General features: G+C 33.1%; 2 protein-coding genes across 4 annotated transcripts; both read left to right on the forward strand.

Moving 5' to 3' along the window:
* Positions 1–89: 89 nt before the first annotated feature.
* Positions 90–11,694, forward strand: LOC106642501 (dnaJ homolog subfamily C member 5). Of its 3 annotated transcripts, XM_089590201.1 has the most exons (8): positions 90–742; positions 1,876–2,014; positions 2,114–2,266; positions 2,342–2,473; positions 4,414–4,464; positions 4,978–5,055; positions 5,585–5,759; positions 7,671–11,694. In XM_089590201.1, the coding sequence occupies exons 1-8, from the start codon at positions 723–725 to the stop codon at positions 7,730–7,732; spliced, it is 810 nt and encodes a 269-aa protein (XP_089446327.1). In that variant the 5' UTR covers positions 90–722; the 3' UTR covers positions 7,733–11,694. The 3 variants fall into 3 exon arrangements, with proteins under 3 accessions (XP_089446327.1, XP_014212797.1, XP_014212798.1); XM_014357311.2 differs by lacking the exon at positions 4,978–5,055; XM_014357312.2 differs by lacking the exons at positions 4,414–4,464; positions 4,978–5,055.
* Positions 11,695–12,972: 1,278 nt separating this feature from the next.
* Positions 12,973–14,666, forward strand: CycH (cyclin H). Its single transcript, XM_014357268.2, has 6 exons — positions 12,973–13,312; positions 13,472–13,696; positions 13,766–13,939; positions 14,013–14,238; positions 14,312–14,423; positions 14,493–14,666. The coding sequence occupies exons 1-6, from the start codon at positions 13,196–13,198 to the stop codon at positions 14,632–14,634; spliced, it is 996 nt and encodes a 331-aa protein (XP_014212754.1). The 5' UTR covers positions 12,973–13,195; the 3' UTR covers positions 14,635–14,666.
* Positions 14,667–14,736: the final 70 nt, after the last annotated feature.

Raw genomic sequence — 14,736 nt, forward strand, 5'->3', positions numbered from 1 at the left:
CTAGCGCAACTAAAATATTGAATAAGCCCGTTGAAGGCAAGAGCAAGAGATTTATATCTATATATACGTGCAGCAGTGTGTTAAAACTTGCCCTGACTTGCATGCTTGCAGTTTGCGTGATTAAGCATACATTTTTATATACAATCAAGTTTCACCTTATAATTTGTAGTGATATCTGATATCGTGGGTGTACCAAGTAGTGTTGCGTTAACCCATTTATATATTGTGTCGCATTGCCTATCAATATTATCAAGCCAAACTTGATCTTACATCTTAATCTCAGGTAATAAGAGGTCCTCTGTACAACGCTGCTACACCCTGCAGCCTGCAGCAGCTGCTGGTGCTGTCTGCAGCACGCCCATACAAGTGTTGCATTAAACCATATACACACATATATACCTTCTACTAGTGTAATCACCATCGATAACTCCGAAGCTCCGACTACTCCGAGTGCATGCATGTTATCGTGTTAGCTTAATGGCAGTGCAGTGCGATAAAAAAAGTGTCAGCTCGGCTGACAGTCTGTAGAGAACCTCCGACCGAGAAGAGGGTTCTCTTGGTTTTCCGTTCAAGTATATTTCGTCGTTGAAGCAGTTTTTGCTTCCTTAACTCTCCAAGGTTCTCGATAGGCCGCCAACACGCAGTCCAACGAGCAGCAGCAGCAGGCCCGCGGGCCTCAAACAAATCCTTCCGATCCAAGGCAACAGCAGACCCAGTCCAACATGGACAGAAGAAAGCTTTCGTAAGGATGTTTAAGCTCTACATATTCAACCCTGTGCAACACCTACTGACATTTATTTAGACTAATTGGGTGCTTTCATAGGTCACTTGTATTTAAGTAAATGGATATTCGTAGGTTGAACTTGAAACATAATATTAATATTTCGTACTTGTGCTTTTCGAATATCGATGCAAGCTCGTCATAACTTCTTGTATCGCAAGTTTCGTTCATTTGGAGGTTAGAGACATGTAGGGAGTAGCCAGATATAGAGATTACGAGGACTCAGTAGTACCTGTTAGGTATTCCAACCGTGAGGCGAGCGTTATAAAATTGACAAGGTCAAAACATGATGCCATCATCATCGAGCCGTTTTCGATGTTATTAAAATTTAATCAGCAGCTCAGTGTCAATGGCGTATTTTTTTTTTTTTTTTTTTTTTTTCCCCATTCACGTAAGTGCCTACTTACGTTGCATCTTACTCTTAGAGACTTTACGCCGAGTTGGATATACAGTTTCAATTGTCGGCAAAATGGTGACACATACTTGGAACTGCGTAAATTTATGTTGAAACGAGAGTGCTTGTACGCTCTATTTTAACGTTAACAGCACATTACTAGCAAATGTACGTAGGTACGTAAATACAGGTGTTTTTTGCCCATTCGCTGCAAGCTTCAATGAGTTTATTACGGTCGAATTTGGACAGTGCTAACTCAGCTTTAATTTTTCTCGCTTTGTAACGACATACTTACATGAAAATACGTGGTCGATGAGTCAACCACTGCTGCTGCAGCAACAATGCCAACAGAGCATTTAAAGAATACGCATACCTATGCAAATGCAAATAATACAAATACACTAGAGACATGTTTAGGCAAGATGATACAAATGATATATACATGTTCAGTAATATACTTACACGAAAAAGTAATTGAATAGGTAATTGAGGAAAACAACAAGTCAGGTTTACTCCAAACTACCTGTTATCAATAATAATCATGATTATGACCCACTTTGGTAGTAACTTTGTAATACCACTCTCAATATTTTTTAAATCTAATCCCACAGCTATTATTTTAATTATTTTTATAATTCAATCAACATCGTCAGCTTTATTATAATTTTATGTTATTATATTTTTTTATTTTTTATTTTAGCACATCCGGGGACTCTCTCTATGCTATTCTCGAAATTCCAAAAACTGCCACACCTGAAGACATAAAGAAAACTTATCGGAAACTGGCACTTAAATATCATCCTGATAAAAATCCCAATAATCCTGAAGCAGCTGAAAAGGTAAATTTTGAAACCTCGTTTTCTTAGTTTATGTATTTTTTTCATGACATGTATCGTGTTAGAATATTTCTTTCAACGTAAGGATTTCCACATTTTTAGTTCAAAGAAATCAATAGAGCAAGGATTATATTAACTGATTTAACCAAACGTAATATATACGACAATTATGGATCACTTGGACTTTATGTTGCTGAACAATTTGGAGAAGAAAATGTTAACGCATACTTTGTCATTACCTCAAAATGGACCAAGGTACTCTTATTTAGGCGCGTGTAGTGCGATTTTCATTATGACCTTTATTTTAATTTACGTATTAAAATTTTACAGATGTTCTTCTTGTTCTGTGGCGTTATTACTGGATGCTACTGTTGTTGCTGCTTTTGTTGCTGTTGCAATTTCTGTTGTGGCAAATGCAAACCTCAACATCCAGAGGACAGTGGAGCTTATCACAATTTACACGTGAGGATTAATTTATTTTCCCCCGTTGTAATCTAGTCTAACTTGGTGATCTAATCCACATCATCAACATGATTTTATCAATTTGAATGTTTCTTTTTATTGGTAGCTGATGGCACGGTTTTTGCTTATTCTGTGGTTACCTTTTTACGTACCCGCAGTGCTATACCTGACAGTTCAATCATTTCTTAAATTCCCAAACTATTATTAAGTGTACAATAAATGATAGATAAACTAAAAGAGCTCGACGACTAGGATGACATTCACGCGTATAATATATTTGCACGTATCGTTGTACGGTCTCTCTGTCATGTTTCTTGCTGTTACCATTTATTTGTATTTGTAATAAAACTATGCTACCTCTAGGGAAAATTTCAGTTACGAATTGGTAAAGGCGAAAATCCGTATGTATATTCTATATATGCTTTTTTAATAGTTTGATCATAGTTATGCATGTTTTTGTACGAGAGTAAAAAAAATATGTACAAAAAAAAACTGTACGATTTATTGGATAAAAATTGTTTTGCTTCATATTTGTCACTGCTTGAGAAATTTGTTGGATCTACACTGCAGTAACTGTTCTTAGTATGTTTTTAGTTTATATTTTCTAAGCAATGGTTATGGGAAACAATTTTAATCAACTTGCATCATTTTATCAAGACCGTTCACACGTGGCTCCATTAAATGCACAACTACTAATAGATTATTGTTAAAAATATCAAAATTTGCACGATTCTTCATTAGTACAGCTTATTAAATAAATTATAATATTATAAAATTTTAAAACACGGCATTCAATAGAAAATGTGTTTGCAATATAGACAATATTTTTTTAGTCAAGTCCGTTTTACTTATTTTTCGAAATTTAAATTTGTAAAAGAGAATAACAAAAAATACTTCCATTATAACATCCCATATTAAAACCTCTATTTTCAAAAAGGTTTTTTCTCGCGTTTTGGCCCAACGACCATATCTAAAAAATTAAAAAGCATATATTTTCATCTCTAACTTATAGAGTTTCATTTTATTTCGTTCACAATCATTTCACGCATGAACCTCTTTAAACGACCTGTATTGATCTTATCTGGTTATCATTTGGCACGTTTTTATTTATTTATTTTTTAACTTCTTTTCATACGTAAATGTACACGATTAATTTTCTCATTGTGTTATATAAAATCGAAGTTGTCAATTTCATTTTGATATTCGTATTGATTCTCATAAGCTTGAGTAATTCAAGTCATTTTGATCAATAATTGTTACTTAGTGATTCTTTTCATACATTGTTTAAGCAGAATCCTTTAATGTCATCACAAGATATTACAAAGTTTCGTGTATCATCAGCAACCAAACGTTCATTTTCATACAATAATTTTACATTTAGCTTTTGGTAGAAAAAAATGAAGTAATAGACATAGAATTAACTATCACGATTTTTCATTTAGATTACTAAATTATTCATTGAACAAGACGTTAATTGTTTGGAAAGAAATATTTTTGCGAAATGGATGTGCAAGTTTATAATCACTGTTTCAAAAAATTAACGTCTTCAATTCATCACAATTCATTTTGGCAATGCATTCTTGGCACTGAGTCATTTGATAGCTTCAACAGTACGTTTTATTTTGTCACAAAATTTATCCTAACTAGATAGTCACCATATTATTGATTCAAAACAAATTCACGTGATCGACAATTTTTAGTTAAAAATCATTTAGCTGTACATAATTACTTTCATTCCACCATTAATTTATGATTCGCTCATTTTCGTTGTTACTTAATCGCGATTTGGTCGATGATTTACTGTAAGTTGCAAGTTTAGAAAAAAATACAGAACCAATTGAACATAAACATTTATAGCCATTGCCAAGCATGCCAAGCCTATTATTTTGATAAAACGCATAGCAATTAGCAGTTTTGTTCATGTTATTGTTGTATTATAGCGGAACCAGAATAATCCAGAAGGCGACGTAATATCAAGTCAACCTCAAAGTGTTCGTAAGTTTTTATTACGTGCATCCTGTTTTGCTTAACTAACCAAAGTTTGCATGCAAAATTGCTAATTATTTTTCTTGCCCTGTTACTAACTCAAGTTATTTGTTAATTAATTCATTGTCAGAACCCAGGACTATTGGCCATGGGTGGATCAAGAAATGTGGGGGCGGGGGATCATTACATTAACTATGTTCTTCATTAATTTCATTGATTATGAATTGTAATACGCCGCAGCCTATTTCCACTCATTTGAAAATTCACTAGTACTTGTAGTCATCACGTTTTATCATATAGTTAAATTTAACTCTATTCACTTTCAAAAATCCTTCTCTAAACATATTTACTTTATTTATTACATTACGATTCTTCACTCTACACCATGTCAATGATATAAAAAAGATGGTGACAGGTAAGTTTAAACATGTTTTACTTGAGAAAAAAAAAAAAAAAAAAAAATTAGCAACCTTTATTTTTTAATCGTTAAAGGCTAGTAAATAACGTACTAATTTCAGAGTGGAAATCAACGCATGATTACATGGGTGATACATAGAAAATCGATTGAAAATGACGCGACATCAAGCCTATCGCACGTAAGACGCGATGATTCGCTGGCTAGACTATATTATTTTGTATCAAGAAAAAATCACTCTCTGATGCTAAAATCACACGAAAATATAACAATCTAGTGTGCTATTCGTGCCGTTCCTTTAACTGTTACTGCTTTATTAACACCAACGTACATTAACCTCGTCTGCTTTGCGTGTATCTGCACTACTATCACTTGATTACTGTTGGACTTTATATTTCCATTGATGGCTTTGAGTTCGAGCCACTCACATCCACATTTACTTAATTAGAAAAAAACAATCTACTTGCAAGTTTTTTCATTCTTTGTTTTTTTTTTTTTCAATTGTTTTTTTATTTCGTTGTTTATATTGCTTAGAAAAATAAACATAAGAATGATAGTATATTTATTGACAATAGAAGAACGAGGATCTTAATAATGACGACAAAAACAATAATAAATATATTGTTATGGATTTCCAACAACGATAGTGTGACAAAGAAAAAGTAGATGGATAAAACAGCTAATCGATTGCGTTTGCTTTCTGTAAACAGGAGGAGGAGGGGGAGGAGAGTGACCTTGATGCGGTGACGTCCCAGCCACAGAGCAATGCATCTCAGGTTCCAGGACAGGGAAGCCAACCGCTTGCGTTCGCAATGCCTCCGCCGGCCCAGGCTGACGAAAATACAAACTTGAACAGTGGCCGAGAACGCGTTGTCTACACCCCTGGTATTTCTAGCTATTGAATTGCCATGCACTCGCTCTCGACACTTCACTTTTTCCTCCACAGTGACGCAGTCATAACGTCAAAACCACCTCTACCATTTTTACTGCTGTTGCTATATATAGCTACTATTATTATTAAAACTTTTACTCTTTAGCTTCCTGCAGACTATCATTCGAACAACAAACCTCGCGATTTTTTTTAATTTTATTTATTATTGTACTCTGTAGTAGTTACCTGTTGGCATGCGTTTGTCGTTTTTGATTTTTTTTTATACCTTTCATCATGATTATCATTCAAGCTTTTCTCGAGGAATAGGTGATACGAATCAAATGGAATACGTAAAAAGTTGATTCAATAAGGAAACAAAAAATAATAATACCGAGACTTGCAAAGGGGCTGAAAAAAAAAAAAAAAAAAAAAAAACTGACATACGTGCACCGGTCATGCATTTACACCCTCGTCGTTGTATATATGCAAATCAGAGATGAATTTTGCCTTTCTATTTGTCTAGTTATAATTATCATCACTATTACCAACATTTTTGTCGATTAACAAAAACTTTACCCGAGTAGTGATGCAGATTTAACTTGATTATGGTAAATTTTTGTTGACTAAGCGGTTATTTTACGCAGCTATTTATTTGTAAATACTAAAATTTCATACAAAATATAGCGCACCAATAACGCTCCTTGAATAATCTAGGGGTAAATGACCCAAATACTGCGCACTCGACGGTAACTGAAAATAAGAAAAACAGACTGAAAAATTTGGGTGTTTGGATATTGTAACACGTGCTGACATTAATAACGTTCAATCCAGAATCATACTTTACATCATGACATTTATAATTGTTTAACTGAATGACTCTAAACGAATTTAACCTACAAAACTTTGTAGTCGTGCCAAGTGATTGGTGCGCAGCAATTGGGTCTAATAGGGCATGAAAACCTTATGGGAGATACCCGCGCAGTAATTGGAGGCGCAGCGACTGGTGCTAATTTTATAACTGTGTGCAGTAATACCAGCAAGTGATATGAGCATTAAAACAATTATTTAAAAAAAAAAAAAAGTTACTTAACAGAAAAATGCTTGTCGTTTTAATCGCACAAGATGCTGCAGATAAAGGTTAAGTAAAACTGGTTCAATTTACGTCGAAAAACATTGAGAAATGAGAAATTTAGTACAATCAAAAATTTCAGTGCGCAGTAATTAGGTCATTTACCCCTACATTGTAATGAACTTGGTACATCAAAGTTTTTCTTCACATTTGGCAATTGCAGTTTTTCCGTTACTCAATATTGTTGAACATGATTTTTAAAAGCTAAGAAAAGTATATTTGTTAAGATCATTGAATTAAACAAAATATCAAAAAAAATTTTATTTAAAAACTATTATGTTGCGTAAAGTATTCTTGATCTTAGAGCTTTTTAGAAAAGTGCAACTTTGAGTTTTCCCTCAAGTACATGATTTATTTTTCGTAATGATATCTGGGAAAATGCATCTAATTGATTCCATCAATAGTTGTAAAATAGTCTAAGCATACCAAACAACTCGTTTTAAATAGGTTGTATTTCGTTGTATTCATAAGAAAAACTTTGTACGCAACTGCTTGCTTTAATTAAACTAAATAATTCGCAGTTTAATTCACACGATTGGTTTTATTGATTTTTCAACCCTTACACCACATAAGTTAAATTTTTATTAAGTAAATGAAGAAAAATTTTACATTATAAAATGCATTTAATTATTATTTTTTTTTTTTTGAGTGTGCATGAGTGATTGCATTAGACTTACATGTTTTGTTTATTTTAAAAAAAATTCAGTGTAAATTTTGTTGAATTTATTTATTATTCTATAAAATATATATTTACGTGAGTCGATGAACTAAAGGTATAATTTACTTTGCAAAATAGCTTCTACAAATCCATTTGTGAATCCTGACTTGACGGCCAGTCCCGGAGTAAACAAGTGGTAGTCATCATCAAATTGAAGATTCAACGATAAAATTACTTAACACAACTGTCACATCGTAAGCCATGACTTAACTTTTGTCCAATCATTTAGAACTCGAAACAAAATATAAAGTAAATAATTTATTGGAAATTCAATCAACATAAAAATATATTTACAAAGAAGAAAAAAAAACGCCTACAATACGTTTACTTTCTAAATTTTGCGTAGAAAGACCATCTCTCTAATAGAATTAGTCTATATTTTTCTTGGCTCGAGTAAATAAGCGGGTTTTCAAGTGGCAAAATGTTTTGGATTTTCAACTCCCTATCATACTACAATGCGTTAATTTTTTTTAAAATAATTAACAATACCGTTACACGGTTGTTATTTAAATATAATGCATATTTTCTTATTACTTTACGCGTCATCCCAAACACTTTTAGATATACGTTGTTTTAAAATAAATCAAAGTTGCTGCCATAAGTGTTTGCTAGATGGAAAAAAAAACTTAGTTTCAAAGCCGATCGAGAAAGTAAAACAGCAATCTCAACTTTCTGAATGCCACATCGGCACGACTATACCCAATCAATATGAATGGCAGGATTAAATAAATTGGTGCATTTATTTGAAAATTTTTAGGTTCTGGGCCCTAAACAATGGTCGCTTTGCTTGAAAAACATCTAAACTTCAAACGTAAAATTGTTTTAGCTTAGCACTAAGGAGTCCTGCGACACAATAAGTGGGGATGAGCTATATTTATTACATTTTATGGTACCTTCATGTCATAAGTTATACTAAAGCACACATAATTAATTGTTTCCCTTTGTCTTACTTCAATAATTACTTAATAATTTTTAATAAGTTTCGTAACATGTATTAAGAAATACCATTGGTTAAATCAAACAACGGCATGGGCATAATTTATGTTTGGATTATTACAACAAGCTTATTCATGATTCCTTTTGGGGTATAACTTGATTTCCATTGACGGCCGTGGCTGGCACGTTTGTTCGAACCTTTCAAGTAGTTATTACAAATATGCCGTTGTGCTTGATTTACAATGTGATACTTCGCAACCAGACCAAGGCTGCGTTCAGAAACTCAAGTTTTTCGAGTAAATGGCAGCTTTATCAGTTCATATCATTACTCAGCTTTTAATTTCGGAATTTTCGAACTTTACCGTGTAGGTTTCGGTTACAGAAGCGTTGCCGTTTACTTTGCAAACTTGAGTTTTAAAAGAACGCTATTATTATATAGCCCAAGAGGAACAAACGAGCAAAGCGGATATTTACAGAAGCGCTGATCAAGAGATCGCGCGCACGTTACTAGATCCATCAGTTACTTATGAGCTTGTCATGATTTTGTTTTTCCTGTAAAAACTTTTTGCAAGAATTAAGTAATACACACGTTGCATATGTAATATATTTATATGCATCAACTATATTTTAAATAATATCTTCTGAAAAGTGACTTTGCTAGACTATTTTTAATGACTGTTGCTTGCAAAGTTCAAGACAAGCAAGCAGTCGATAATATTGAATGAAAAAAAAAAAAAAAAAAAAAATTTATTCTGTTGATAAATCAGTGTCGGTAGTATGTTTAGAAATAAATAATTATATTATATATTATACATACGCGTGAAAACGTACGTTTGCATAATCTGTATTACGAATTTATAAATATATTATATAAATGATATACGAATAACTCATTTCAAAAGATATGTTTATATAATATATATAGATGATAATTGAGGGATATTTGCTGTTGTGTAATGCACTTTGAAAAAACAAAAAAGGAAAAAAACCAAATAAGAAAAAAAAAAAAAATGTCACCACATGCACTAATAACCTGTACATGGAGTAACAATGGACAATGAAAAAACGAACTGCACGCAAATATTTGCTCCGCGTAAGCGAAACGCCGGCCTCATTTAATCCCTCCATACCAATAAAACCCAACCCCGTATTACTTAAATCTCATTGCGCGCGGGAAGAATAGCCGCGCTGTAACTGACCGAGTGAATCTCCACTCTCTTTGGCACTACCGCTTGACTGACTCGCAAAAGGCAAGTTATTTCTTCCTTTTACGGTGCTAAGTACTTGAGTTACCGCTCTCCTGTAATGCCTTCACTTCGGCCGAGTTCGTGCCAAAGGAGTCCACTCATTTGGTCAGTTAATAGGTTGAGAGTGAGTAGCGCTACAGTTGTTTCAAAGCAAATACAATAGAACTACGCGATATAGACCCTCCCAAGACTTGCACGGAGCAAATATAGGTACATGGAAATTCACTATATGAATTGATAACTTTTACTTTTCTCGAACAATGTATTCGGTCCTCGGCACTGCAAGCTTCGATGCCATTGAGGGACCATAAAGAGCACGAAACGCGGGGAAAGTGCAAATTCTGCCTAATGTTATATTACCTGTTCACAAGTGCACATAGGTCTTTCAAACTGTTAAAAGATATCAATTTTTAATCTGTAGCTAATAAATGACAAATGCATCGTCCATGATATACCTATGCTGCAGTAAGAATGAATCAAATCGTGTTTCGCTCCCCCCCCCTCATTTTGTGCTTTTTGGTACATCTAGATATTTTATTCGTATTCATGCATTTTCCACCTTGAAGTATCTAACGAAGTGTAATATTATGCAGTCGAAGCGGCCATCGCGACTACTTACATCCATATACGTGCGTGCACTTTTGCGTCGCAAAATATCCATACTTATTAACTTATTCTCAAATTCATATGAGATACGTTGTTGTCGTTGTTGTTTTTGACATACATATGAAGATGTTTCTATTGGACGAAATTGGGTTACTAGCGACTGGATTGCTGTGTTAGATTTGTTGTAAAAGTGCATTATTGGTGTATTATTTATTATTCATTGATTCCTATGTGAATATTATTGATGTGTGATTGGAGTATAAGGAATAGTTAACAACGAAAACGAGACAGAAGATGCATGGCTTAACGGTGCGTGTCAAAAGAATCGTGTAGTTCCAGCTATTTTGTTAGTTCCTAAAAAGTTTTTTTTTTTTTGCAAAAAAAATAAATCGCGCATGTGGATGCAATTTCCTAACAAAATACTCCCGTGTTATACCACTTATACTTTTCAATGTCTTAAAAAAGCGATCAACATGCGCGCGTATTGGTTAATAAACTATAAACTATTCTTGAAAATTTAACATTTTTATTTATAATTATGTATTGTGTACACAAAGTCTGCATTTCATTTTATAGACGAAACTTTGTGTTGGCCGATAATAGTATCTTATTAATAACATTTTTAAATGGTATAACAAACAATAATTGATGATTATGACAATTTTTCAAATTTGCGTGTGTGTGTGTCCATGTATTTATAAAAAGATTCCATTAATCTGTATTAAAATGATTCAGGAGTTATAATATTTAATTAAAATTTGTTTTCTCATAAGTAATGGTCAAGAAAAATAGATTTTGGAATTATTGTTCGGACTTGGAGGTTGACAATGTATGCAATTAAAAATTTCCAAAAAGCTCTGTGACGATTAGTTGTCAGTGTTTTTTCATTTGCGTTCGAGTAATTACTTGTCGAACTTACATCGTAGCGCTCCCCCGCGCGACTGGAATTGGATTTTTCTCGATCAATTCTTACCAAACTATCCATAAGTATGCTTTTAAGGGATAAAACATGTAATGAGTATTTTTACATATTCGTGTGATGATATGTTTGAAAAGCTTAATCTCTTGCTAATCATTTTTAAATCTAAGCAATACTTAAAATCTTGGAAAAAAAAGAAAACCAAAAAAACTTAAAAATTTAATGACTAAGTAAACGTGATCAAAGCATACTTACACTATAGTGAATGAATAGTTGAAACAATCCCTCAAATGAAATCCTTCAGAAATTGTTGCTCAAGTTGCTGGATAACTACAGTTAAGAATATGTAATAAATAAGACATTCTTGTAAATAAACTACAATTTGATTCACGTATGTTGACTAAAGCAGTTTTATTATTATATCATAAATACCCTATTGGCAACAGCTAACATCAATATAGCATATAATATTTATTTTTAATTTTTATGTAAGCTTTAAAAAAAGCGTCGATGGATATCGATAATACGGTGGTCGAATAAATTTTTCATGAAAAAGTTGATTTTTTTACCACTAGCGATTTTCCAAATTATTCGTACAGAAATCACCTTAATTTGAATTACAAACTACAGTATTAATTTCAAAAGATTGGAAATAATCATTTTTTCATCTTTAAATTTCTCTACAGCAAAATAAAAAAACTTTTTTGATTATGTGATACGTAGTCAATTTTATATAATTTTTTTTTATCATGTAATGATGTAATGAAGTTGCCACCATTATTTATAGAAGATATCACAACGTATGAACGTATTTGTTTATTTAGTTATTGGCTTATTTTTTTGCAAGTTAACGGTAAGTACTTAACATTTATACAATTATAGCTCTCTGGCATTCGCCTGTTATGTTGTGCATAATCAATTGTTTTTGAGAAACTTTTCAGTTATTTAAAAATACATATCATCGAGAAAAAGAGTAGTTTGTTTAAGTTGACAGACTGGATTTTTTTTTTTTTTTTTCATGCAGAAACACAAAAGATTTGCATGGACCAGTTGAAAACTGATTTTTCGATCCGCCATGGTGAGAATATTTTTAATGGAAAACTCCATCGATGATGGTTAAAATTAGAAATTTATCCACTAGTCACATACATGAAATGCAGTAATTTTTTAATTTTACATTTAAATTTCTGCATTGCAAATTTCAATTAAAAAATTATACCTACCTCCCCCCTCCACAGACCCACTAGGTTCGTTCAAGCCCCCCTTGGTTCGGTTCGGTTTGGTTCGGTCGGATCTGGGACCAAAACACATAAAAAAACACGTATTTACGAGAATTTGGTTCTATCACCTCGGACCTCTCGTGAACGCGTGTTTTTTTATGTTTTTTGGTTCCAGAACCGACCGAACCGAACCAGGCTTGAACGAACCTAGTAATTTCAGGGTGTATTCCGCAAATGCTGCCAGCAGTTAAGTTACGTAGGTCGTGGTAACGCCGCATGGTCGGGCGGCGCTAGCGTCAACTTGTACTAACTGTCGGTGGGTTCCGCATGTCAACAAACTCCGAAATATCAGATGGCATGGGAGCGAAAACATAGTAAAAAATATCAAAGTTTGTTGACATGCGGAACCCACCAACAGTTAGTACAGGTTGAAGCTAGCGCCGCCCGACCATGCGGCGTTACCACGACCTACGTAACTTAACTGCTGGCAGCATTTGCGGAATACATGCACCCTCAGCCTTCCTCAGCGGTCTGGCTGTCTGCTGTCTGTTTGTTGATATCGGAGAGAGCACGAATAAGCGAGCAGCTCTTGTTTCATTAAAAATTGAAAATTTATTACAATTATTTACGTGTACTCATGAAATTGCTAAGTACTTAAACTAAATTAATCTTAAGATGTTTCCGGCAAGTTCGCAGAAAAAGTTCTGGCTCTTCAATGATGAAAATGATCTTTCAACCCTTCGAGAAGAGGCAAATGCTGAATTTATTGCAAAGCACGGAGCGGATGTGTCGGTAAGTGTTTTTTAAACAATCGATTTTTCCATAATAAAATTTTCTTGAATCTCAATATGAACTTGAATGCCACATAATCTGTTTATCTTCTCACATATGATCACAACAAATTTAAGGTTATATATTAATGAATTTTTCGTGATTTTTCTGTTTTTCTAGGGAGATAAGAGAGAAAAACATTTTTTATCCGTGGCAGAGGAGAGAATACTTCAAAGGTTTTACGAGTCGCAGCTCAAAGAGTTTTGCAAAAGGTTTACACCACCCATGCCAAAGTCAACTATTGCCACAGCTCTACACTACTTCAAAAGATTTTACCTGAGGAACAGTGTTATGGATTATCATCCAAAAGAAATTTTAGTCACTTGTGTGTACTTAGCTTGCAAGGTAAGTAGTGTTAGGATGATTAAATAATTATTTTAAAAGATTTAGTAGTTAATGCTGCTTTACAACTAGGTCGAAGAATTCAACGTTTCCATATCACAGTTTGTAGCCAATATTATGGGAGACCGGGAAAAAGCTTCCGATATTATTATAAATAATGAACTTTTGTTAATGCAACAGCTGAACTATAATTTGACAGTTCACAATCCATTTAGACCTGTTGAAGGACTTTTAATTGATATTAAGGTTTGTAAGATGATAATCAAATGTATAAGATAAGTCGATCAAGTATTGAATCGTTTTCTTATTTCGTTGATAGACTAGGTACACATCTATAAAAAATTCTGAAATTTTGAGACCTCATATTGACGACTTTTTAGAAAAAGTGTTTTTGACCGACAGCGTCTTACTTTATGCTCCAAGTCAAATTGCTTTAGCGGCCACATTGCATGCTGCTTCAAGTGTGAATGCAAATCTAGACAACTACGTTACAGATATTTTATTTTCCAGAGAACATTTAGCAGCGATTGTTGAAGCTGTGAGAAGTAATAAAAAATTTTTTCTTACAAAAACTTAAAAAATAATACTGAACATTTATTACATTTTTATGAATTGCAGAAATAAGGTCAATGGCCAAATTAGTAGAAATGCCCCAGAGAGAACTGGTAAAGAAATTAGAAAAAAAACTAGAAAATTGTAGAAATCAAGATAATAATCCTGACAGTGAAGTGTGAGTAAATATAAGAATAATCCTTTCTCATGAAGTACACATTCTTAAATTTTTTTTTTATTATTTTAGGTATAAGCGAAGGATGCAGGAAATGATAGACGAAGAAGATTTTTTAGATAATCAAAAGTATGCACAAATTGTCAAGAGTCAAGCTGCTAACGATGAAAAAATTTTAGGAGTTACGAAAGTACAGTCTCCGGGTGCTTTGTAAATATAGTATTTTTTTATTTTATGAATTTTAAATAAAATGGTGATTTTTTATAATTGGCAAATTTTTTACTGCAAAATAATACTTTTTTAATTATTCGTTTTG

This window comes from Copidosoma floridanum, unplaced genomic scaffold, assembly GCF_036245765.1.
Source record: "Copidosoma floridanum isolate Cflo_tuat_1 unplaced genomic scaffold, Cflo_Japanese_pri ptg000012l, whole genome shotgun sequence".
Classification (NCBI taxonomy): domain Eukaryota; kingdom Metazoa; phylum Arthropoda; class Insecta; order Hymenoptera; family Encyrtidae; genus Copidosoma; species Copidosoma floridanum.